The following is a 9,258-nucleotide window of genomic DNA, read 5'->3' as shown; positions in this document are numbered from 1 at the left end:
TATTGCTTGGGTTAGAAACTTACAATATGTGAAGAATCTAGAGGGCACATTCGATGCAGATATTTTGGTAAAAAGTAGCTTACAAAGAAGCCACATGGCATTGATTATATATAATATATTACTTCGGTTGCATAGTGTTTTAGATTTTGTATGATTATGCAGATTCTTTACCTGCAATATAAGTTCAAAATAATAGAGGTCCAAAAGCAACTTGGAGGTGACATAAGAGTGAGAAACAAATTAAAAAGAACTCATATCTACTATTGAATTTGCTAACCTTTTTCTTGTAGGTCTCAATCTGTGTTTTGATAACGTGGTACTGTGTCAAGGATACACGAAGATTTATAATGTTAGCTTAATGAAAGACTTTTATAAATTGTATCTGTTTTAAGTTTCGAGTGTTCATCGTTGTGAACATGATGTCCTGTTTTTATGCAGTAAATTTTTGATTACCTATTAAAAAAAAAAAAAAAAACTGTCTGAAGTGACTGTTGGTTTAACAATATATATGCTGCATTTGTCTTGAATAAGTACACAGTTTCTAGAAAATTTCCATGCGCTATGGACCCCATGCCTTTGATTGTAAAATCAAAGTGCTTTTCATGCCCACCATCAACTTGATATTTTATTTTGTGGTTTTACAAGGTGGTTTTCCTTTATGTAGGTTTATAAATTTACAGTTTTTGCATGAAGGTGGTGTTGTTGATGTGTGTGTGTTGCACACCACAAATGTGAGGAAACAATCAAGAAAGAAAAAAGATTTTGCTTTGATACATTTTAATTATGTTTCTTTAATTAAATAATATATTTGTGCACCCTAGGACAAAAAAAATAGTAGCAGTGGATAAATATTTTATCCAAAAACAAAGTGGGGGGGGGGGGTGGTGACACTTCTTACCACTTTGAAGCGCAGTCGTGTGTGTTTGTATTTATTGTCTTTTGGGCATAATCTTTTGGAGGCATCTGCATGCTAGTTTTTATCATGCCCTACTGTCAGTGGTTTGTTTTGGGATAATCTAGGTTTGTCAGGACTATTTTTATGTCAGGTTAGTTCATTAGATTCTCTTAGTTTTTTGCTTTGGATCCATGCATATAGGTTTATGTAAGATTATGCAGGAAACTTTTGTATCAATGCTTAGAGTTCAGGATACCTAGACATGAGTTTTCGCTAATAATTGTAATGCATCCCATAAAGCTTGTGCAATTTTGGATACATTACTCATGATTGCAATAAATCTGCATTGAAGAGGATATTTTGCTTATACCCAATTTCAACGTTTGTGCATGTTTGTCTGAACCCTGAAGTCAATTTGTTTTGATGTTTGATCTTTCGATGCAGAATGTGCTAAATTAAAACATGATTTTGACTGCCTTGGTAACTTTGTTCATTGTCGTTGAACTTTGTTTGATGTGGTTACATTTGTTCTGTTTCCTTTCCAATACTGTCTCTCTCTCTCCCCTATTTTGCTATTATATTCGAATCCTCCATTTTAGTGCTTGAGTTTGTCCTACACTCCTACTGCATAATTCTTATTCATGGTCTTTGTTCAAAATTAATATCTCCATAAAGACTGAAAATAAAATTGACATCTCATTAATATTAATGCTTTGGTTGTTTTGATGGAAAATACTTTTTAAAAAATGACTTGTTTTAGGAAGTGTAAGAAAGTTGGCTCTTTTTTTGAGTTTAGTTGCGACCCCAAAAATATTATGCATATGAATCATTAAAAAGAAAATCCATTTTTTGGCCAATAGAAGCCTCAAATATATAAATAGATAAAACATCTTTAATTTAGATTAAGTGGAAAAGAAATTGGTTTAAGTAAAAATGTGTGTGATCCTAAAAATGTGCTCCAAAAAGTTCTATTGTTGGCTTATAGGGAAATTTCTTTTTTTTTTTTTTTTTTAAAGTCATTTGGGAGTGCCTCAAATTTGGAGTTAGGTGAAAAATTAAGTGGGAAAGCAAATTGTTTGAGTAAAAAAAGTCATTTTGAAAAAAAGTCAATGGCCGGTCAATGCCTATTACAACCCAAAAAAAGTGCTAGTCATATTTGTACTACACCTAAAAAAAAAAAAAAAAAAAAAACATATGAAGTTACAATTAAAGCTTATCGTAATGATTCACGATCTTGTTTGACCAAGCACATATCCGACATGTGACTTAACAAATGTTTATGCAAAAAATAACTACACGCTTATACAATCTAATGAAATCCAAACAATTTGAGTTACTACAACTTTTCTCACTTAAATCCCCGACATTTTCATTGTAGTTTGTGATGTGTTGCAATGCATTGCAATGTGTGTCTCTAGTAACATTTGTCATGACTAGAAAAAAGCACATATGATTAAAATATGACATTTTATATTAGGTGGGAGGACTACTAGACCTTACTCATCGAATAATTTCTCATTTTTCAAGAAGACAAGCAATGTTCATACCATCTAACATAATCTTTTGTTCTAGCAAAAAGGGGCTGTGCTTAACAGGAAGATTGTAATTTTTTAAGCCCCCCCCCCCCCCTCCCTCTCCTCTTTGATGCTCTCTCTAATTTTTAAAGCTTTGATGCTTCTAGTTTTTTTTTTTTTTTTTTTTTTTTTTTTTTTTTTTTTGAGAAACCCCCTTTGTTGATCTCTGTAATTTTTTAAGCTTTGACGCTTCTATTTTGTTCTTTCATAGGCTTTCTTCTGCTATGCCCTCTGTTTTGGCTAGTTAGCTTTGTTATGCAACTTCCCTCTAACCAAAAAAGAAAAGATTATGTTAGCGAGTCTGCCCAAAGCAACTAACCAAGAAATGGTCAGCTTTCTTGCAGCACACCAAAAATAGAAAAAAGAAAGGGAAAATGGTCAGCTTTCGTGATGGTCAAGTGGGGCCTTTTAGCCCAACCTGGATTTTTTGCCCACCCAAACCGACCAGCCTACTTGCCAGTTGCCACCTCTACAAAGAATAAAATATAGGGTGGACTAGAGGCGCAAGCAAGTTGAAATGGAAAGCTAAAATAAACTTGAAAGCCACTTCTCGAACGAAATTGGTAAATAACCATAAAATCTCAACTATATAGTTAGTTGTCAATAGTTTCAAACTATATTTTTTTTCTAGCATTTCGAGTTTAAGAAACTCGATTTAGGGGCTATAAATCGAGTATTTAAGGGTCGATTTTTATATTTTGATCGGGTCTGAGTTGGCACTTTTTCCACGTGGCATCCACGTGGAAATCGAGTACCTGAGACTCGATTTCTAAGCCAATATATATATCAGACCAGCTCCACCGAAAAAAAAAAAAGAAATCAGAGCCAGAAAGGAAAAAAAAAAAAAACCGAATAAGAAGGAAAGAAGCCGAAACCAGAAGAAAAAATTTAAAAAAAAAACCCAGAAGCAGCCCCAGCCGGCGACCCCCAGGCCGGCGAGGCGCAGGCCGGCGCAAGCCCCAGGTCGCCGCGCGACCTAGGTCGCCCCGCGGCCCAGGTCGCACCGCGGCCCAGATCTTCTGTTTCTGGGTTTTTTTTTTTTTTTTTTTCTCTGATGAACACATGCATTTGAGCTTGATCTTTTTCTGGGTTGTTTCTTTGTGATCTGATTGTATTTCGGCGACCCAGGTCTTCTGTTTCTGGGTTTTTTTTTTTTTTTTTCCTCTGATGAACACATGCATTTGATCTTTTTCTGGATTGTTTGTCTGTGATCTGATTGTATTTTTTTTTTTTCTAGTATTTCGGCTTGTACATGAGACTTGGAGAGTTCAAATTTTTTCAAATATTTTTGGTTTGGAAATCGAGTATTAGAGACTCGATTTCCAGGTGGTCTCCATGTGGAAAAATATGCCACATCAGACTATAAAAATCGAGTAATTGAGACTCGATTTACAGGCCAAAATCGAGTTTCAAATACTCGAGATGCTACTATATAATATAGTTTGCAAACCGGATCTACTAACTAAATAGTTAGAAAAAAAAAATTAGTTTACTATTTTCCCCCCACTTCTCACAACATCATGAAGTTCGAGCATTTAATGCTAGTTTGGACTTCAGATAAGGGTACCATACCCTTAACACCTAACAAATTTCACTTATAATTAGTAATTAAAAGTCTATTTAGATACTGTTTATTTTGTTGAAACTAAAAATTTATTACTGAAAATATTATAAATAAAGATAAAAGTTAGTTGAAATAATACAGTAAGGCGCATGAATAGCAGTAAAAATAAGCTGAATAGTGAAATCATATATAATTTTAATTACAATCTAAACACGCTAAATAACAGAAGTAATTTCATGCACAATGAACATGAACAAAAAATAAATAAATGCTAACATTAATTTGTAAAATTAATGCTTTCTTTGCAAAATGGACCTGATAATTCTCCTCTCAAAATATGTGCAACAATAATCTCTCAATGGTAGAGAACCCAATTTCTCTAACAAAACTACCTGTACATCTGTACCAGAATAAAAATTAATGAGCCAAACAGTACTACAATTGGCAAACTAAGAATAATGTCCTAACAAAATGTATAAAAAAAAAATAAAAAAAAGTCAAAATTTCTAAAAGAATCTCATCTCTGCTGAATCAAAATTTCAAAATTCCATTACTGTTGAGCTAAGGTCGAGCAAAGGCCCCAGTGCACTTGGAGCAAACTTCCGGGCAAAGAGGTAACAAACAGATGTCATCTCAGAATTATATTGACAGAGTGTGTGGTTATTCCTTATAGACTGGATAAAATCCTTGGTAATATTAGCTTCTCCATACATTGCCGGGTGTGGACCTCCCAGCGACCAGTCAACCCAAGTCACAGTCCGATTTGAATTCTGTGAACCATGGAACATGTTCAGGTAAGTTGGAATGTAATGTTCATCTGGGTAGCAAGCAGGCGTGCAATATTTCCTGAAGAGGGCGTAGTACCGGGTGTCACCAACTATATAAACAGCTAGTTCACGGTTAACTTCAAACCACTGAGACCCTTTCCGCCAATGATAGAGCTTTATATAAGGAAGCATATGGCGGCTGTAGCGGCCACGTCCATATCGAGAGGGGTCATCATATGACTCAACAAAACTGTAGGTAGAATCAGTGAGATATTTGTAAACTTTTCGGAAGTTATAGACTGGGATGCAGCTCTCAGAAAGAAGTACAAATCGCTCATTTGAAAAGTCAAGCAGAGCATTGGCTAGAAGGCGCCTCTCAGCATCAGACAGTTTCACGGATCCCCATTGAACACTCTGATGAAGAAAAAAGAAACGGTTCATGTGGATAATACATGCAATTAAATACTTAATTTTTAAAGTAAAGGTAAATTCTAAATTGCATTAGAGAATAATCTGGAAACTGCTTTTTACTGATATGAAAAAACAAAAACAAAAATACAAGAGGCCTTATATATTATCTCATTACGCAGTAGAAATATTCATATTTCCTGTGTGTGGGTGTGGATGTGGGTGTGTTTCTCAGAGAGAGATGCTTCTGCCTAGAGAAAATAGGAAGACGTCACTTCTAAGTTTTCACTCCAAAGGCACAAAATTTATTAAAACTGCGTACAATTTATTTTACAGATGATAATATAAGTTCTGAAACTTCTGCCTATCAACGGTTTTATGATGCATAGATAAAAATGTACATGCAGTTGTCATGAATTTTGGCAAAAGGACCTTTCTTTTGAACTATTACAAGAAACCATTGAGTTCTGTAATTCCAAAGCAAAACTATTAGATAAAAAATGCATGTTACAGGTTAATTTGTAACAATGCAAAGGGGCCTCTTCTATTACCATCCATGATTCCAATAGTGCACAAAAAACTCATGCATATTATGCGTTTAAGAAGTGTGTGTGTGTTCGTGTGAGAGAGAGAGAGAGAGAGGTTGCAAGGAAGAGTGTCTACGAATGAAGCAACAATAGCCATTCCTAGATAATTAGCATCTCAATAAAATGTAAGTCCTATGCGTAACGATACACACACACACACACACAGAGCAGAATCAAGATAATTTCAAATCTTTTGGTACTCTTTGCTAACTTAAACCCTTGTGATCTAAAAAGGACTTCCAAAGTAGTATCATATAAAGGAATGTCCAATGGAAAGCTAAATGAAGACTGAGGCTCTCATGAAATCTTTGCTCTTTACAATTTAAATCCTTTACTGCAGGAAATCAACATTTCTTGTCATATCCTCAAAGTATTTGACCCAATGTTTGCCACATGTTGGCCATCCCTCCTTTTTCTTCTTTTTCGTGGTCTGGATGCCATGAGTGGTGGTGGTAAATGGTGATCTACTAGCATGAACACCATATACACCAAACTAAAACTAATATGAACAACATAAATAACAATTGATAAAAATGGGACACCAGCTTTTTCTTGCACCCCTAGTTCATGCTACATTAAAATCAAGCTGTCACCAAGGCTCCCAAACAACTTACTGCATACCTTCATTCCTAGGTATCAAATGGTATCTAGAGAATGACAGTTTTTAGTCCAAGTTATCACCTAGTATATTTTTTATTAAAACTTGCATGGGTAGTCCAACACTCTGCCTGGACTCTGACATATGGTAACATCAATTTGTGCTGATGCTGCTTTGAACCTTAATATATATGTTGATTTGAAAAATGACTTCTCCATATTTGTACAATTCAATTTGCTCTAAATCTTCTCCACATGGATGGCATTGGCATTCTTTGTCGATGTCTAAATTATGCAAATCAGTGCCCTCCAATTTATTGTCATAAATCTTCTGGTTTCAGCAACACACTCAGTTTCAATCTCAAGCCAAGCACTTCTACCATGATTGTCCACTCAGCATGTCATTTCCTTGGAAGTTTAACTTTCTATTCCAAATCCGTACCATTATTATCTACCACACTTAAGGTTTCTCCAATGCACTTAGCAACCGTATAGAAACATTTTTTACAGGATTGAAGGAAACTCAACCACCACATAATACTTCAGAATCAGATGTCCAACTTCAGCTTTCGATATCAATATTTGACCATCCCCACACACCAGAAGCAGTTGGAGGCATCCTATTTCGTTCAAAAATTACCCATTGCTAGCTGTTAATCCTCAGTCTTAGAAAATTGAATTTTAGTACTTTGCATAGCGCCCCCACCCCCCCAAAAACAAAAACACCGTACTATTTCATTCATCCTTTTCAAGCTTTATGACCAACAAATAGCAGTAAAAGATGACTTTTTTATAAGCAACAATTCAATATAGGCTTCATATTACTAAACGTACCCCATATTTCCACGCCATAAACCAGATCAAATATAAGCTTCTCTTGACATTCCTTTTCCTGATAGATAACTTGTCCTGCTTTTATGGCCCCCAATCAATTCCAATCTCACGAACTCTCTAAATCGATTTAATCGCAAGACAAATCCTGTGACACTTTCTTTTTCCCCAATTTTTTTACTTGCAAAAGCTTTCATGATCCTCTAAGAAATACATAGACAAGTTTCATGTTTTCTACTTCCATCCTTAAATCCAAGAATCATTGATTCCATTTCCAACCCTATAGATTTCCCATACCTAAAGCAACTTCAAAAGCCAGCAATCCCATCACTGCCAAACCCCACCAACTTCTACATCAAACTAAACCAACCCACATTACAATAACACCTCAACTAACACACACACACACACACACACCAAAAAAAAAAAAAAAAACTCAGCCATTAAACATATTACAACTAACATAAAACAACACAACATAACATAAACAACAACAAAACAAAGCCAAGTACCAAACTACACACCTGGCTGGGGATTTCCCGATGATAAAAAGGCGAATCCTTAGACACATTGAGGTCGAACCTGGGAGGAGCATGGACATAAATGGAGAACAAGTCTGGATCCTGTCCATCAAAGAACTTCTCCCACAAAGGCAACATGGGTAAAGGCCCTCTAGTCAAGAACATGAAAGCCACTTTAGGGACTCTCTTGTAAGGGTACTCCTCTTTCTTGGGCATCAAGGAAGCCCTCCACAGCAACTCCTCATCCGACATCGAATGACTCACGTTTTTGGTCCTCAAAATCCCCTTCAAGCTCCCACAAAAACACTCCTCGTTAACATTGTTGTTGTCGCATGATTTGCGGACAGGCACGAAGGAAGAAGAGAAGGATTGGCGGTTGTTGATGAAGTGGCGGTTTATGTTCGAGGTTGTCACTAATCCGATCACGATTCCGGCCACGAAAACTACGAGGAACGAGAGGATTTGTACTAGTTTGTGTAAACATGTGAAGTTTTTCTCTGTTGTTGTTGTTGTTGTTTCGTCTTTGTTGTAACAACGAGCCATTGCTGATTCAATCAAATCATTGAGACAAAGAAGAAAACCAATATATTTATGTGAGTTTTTTTTTTTTTTTTGTTTTCTTGAATTTGAATTTGAAATCTTGGGAAAAAAAAAAGATTGAATTTCAAAGGTGGGAAATTTATGAGAGGGATGGGAATTGATTTTGAAGATATGGGAAAATGGGATCTGTGGGAGAATTGAAAAAACCAGGGTTGTGGAAAAGCGGGGGAGGTGAGAAAGAAGGACGAAACGTTTCGGGGGAGGTGGAGTTAGTTTTAGATCAGAGTGACAGTCGAAACGCGACAAGAGTGGTGATGAAGAGGAGAGGAGGTGGAGGTGAGAAGGAAATGAGGAACGAAACGTTTCGTGGGGGGAGTTTGATAGAAAAAGGCGTTTCGAATTATTCGGAGGGGGTAGAGAGAAGTGCGGTAGTTGACGATGTTGAATGAATCGTGTGTGTTTGATAGAAAAGAAAGTGGGAGATTTGGAGAGAGAAAGCGAAAGACAGAGAGACAGAGAAAGAGTGCAAAGAGCAAACTGCGAGTGCAAGAAATGGCACACGGAAAGCAAAGAACCAGAATCACCGACCAGTGTTACACACAACACATCTCGTAGGATCTTTGCTAAAACTACTGTCCATGACACAAATGTTGTTCTTTTTTTGGTTTTTTTTTTTTTTTAATAACTGTAAAATAAGGGGCTTGCAAGTATGTACCAAAAAAACCGATTCGACCGCTCCTAAACTAATATAGCAAAATGTGGTTTTGTGGAACTACACCGTTGATCGTAGTGGATGTGCAAAAATTGCACCTACTAATGCAAGTGCGGTGCAGTTTGCGATTCTAATTTTAAGAAAACCGAACATATTAATATATATAAATTTTTATTTTATATTTAATATATATGATAACTGAGCACACCATAAGATGATTGATCTATTAAGGTGAGATGTGAGTTTTGGGACACTCATTAAC

At 36.0% G+C, this 9,258-nt stretch overlaps 1 protein-coding gene across 1 annotated transcript; it reads right to left on the bottom strand.

The window, feature by feature from the left end:
* Positions 1–4,283: 4,283 nt before the first annotated feature.
* On the bottom strand, positions 4,284–8,921 carry LOC111992515 (glycosyltransferase BC10). The gene is made up of 2 exons (XM_024024387.2): positions 7,748–8,921; positions 4,284–5,214 (listed from the first exon to the last, which is right to left on the bottom strand). The coding sequence occupies exons 1-2, from the start codon at positions 8,285–8,287 to the stop codon at positions 4,573–4,575; spliced, it is 1,182 nt and encodes a 393-aa protein (XP_023880155.1). The 5' UTR covers positions 8,288–8,921; the 3' UTR covers positions 4,284–4,572.
* Positions 8,922–9,258: the final 337 nt, after the last annotated feature.

Source organism: Quercus suber, unplaced genomic scaffold, assembly GCF_002906115.3.
Source record: "Quercus suber isolate HL8 unplaced genomic scaffold, Cork oak 2.0 scaffold_891, whole genome shotgun sequence".
NCBI lineage: Eukaryota > Viridiplantae > Streptophyta > Magnoliopsida > Fagales > Fagaceae > Quercus > Quercus suber.
The sequence above is the reverse complement of the archived record's forward strand: the minus strand, read 5'-3'. Positions and strand labels throughout refer to the sequence as shown.

Excerpts from the sequence above, each read along its gene's own strand:
- LOC111992515 (XM_024024387.2), bottom strand. The coding sequence starts at position 8,287 with ATGGCTCGTTGTTACAACAAAGACGAAACAACAACAACAACAACAGAG. Across the intron at positions 5,215-7,747 it reads ATCGGGAAATCCCCAGCCAG|AGTGTTCAATGGGGATCCGT; the intron begins GTGTGTAGTTTG and ends TTTCTTCATCAG.